The sequence below is a fragment of the Alligator sinensis genome, unplaced genomic scaffold (assembly GCF_000455745.1).
Source record: "Alligator sinensis unplaced genomic scaffold, ASM45574v1 scaffold391_1, whole genome shotgun sequence".
Taxonomy (NCBI): domain Eukaryota; kingdom Metazoa; phylum Chordata; order Crocodylia; family Alligatoridae; genus Alligator; species Alligator sinensis.
In genome coordinates this window covers 2,709,464-2,709,833 of record NW_005841889.1, presented here as the reverse complement: position 1 = coordinate 2,709,833, position 370 = coordinate 2,709,464, and the positions used below count along the sequence as shown (strand labels likewise).

General features: G+C 48.9%; 1 protein-coding gene across 3 annotated transcripts in view; it reads left to right on the top strand.

The window, feature by feature from the left end:
- TMEM40 (transmembrane protein 40) overlaps positions 1 to 370 on the top strand; it is a 36,033-nt gene that overhangs the window by 23,131 nt on the left and 12,532 nt on the right. For all 3 annotated transcript variants that reach the window (XM_014517067.2, XM_025197095.1, XM_006017993.2), the window contains one exon: positions 4 to 102. In XM_014517067.2, coding sequence (XP_014372553.1) covers positions 4 to 102 — 99 coding nt within the window. The remainder of the gene's footprint in view (positions 1 to 3; positions 103 to 370) is intronic.

Here is a 370-nt window from a genome sequence, read left to right as displayed (position 1 = left end):
CAGACGTCACTGATAAAGCAAACATCGCTGTGGCAACTGTTAAACCACTTGTGCACAAAGAAAGTCAGGAAGACCACAACAAGGATGCTCAACATGATAGTGGTATGTGAAGCGAAGACTTCCTTTTCCATACTTCCTTTTCGTTTACTTAGACTTCAGGAAGGCCTTCGATACGGTATCCCACCCCATACTGGTGAACAAGTTAAGAGGCTGTGACTTAGATGACTACACAGTCCGATGGGTGGCGAATTGGCTAGAGGGTCGTACCCAGAGAGTCATAGTGGATGGGTTGGTATTGACCTGGAAGGGTGTGGGCAGTGGGGTCCCGCAGGGCTCGGTCCTTGGACCGATACTCTTCAATGTCTTCATC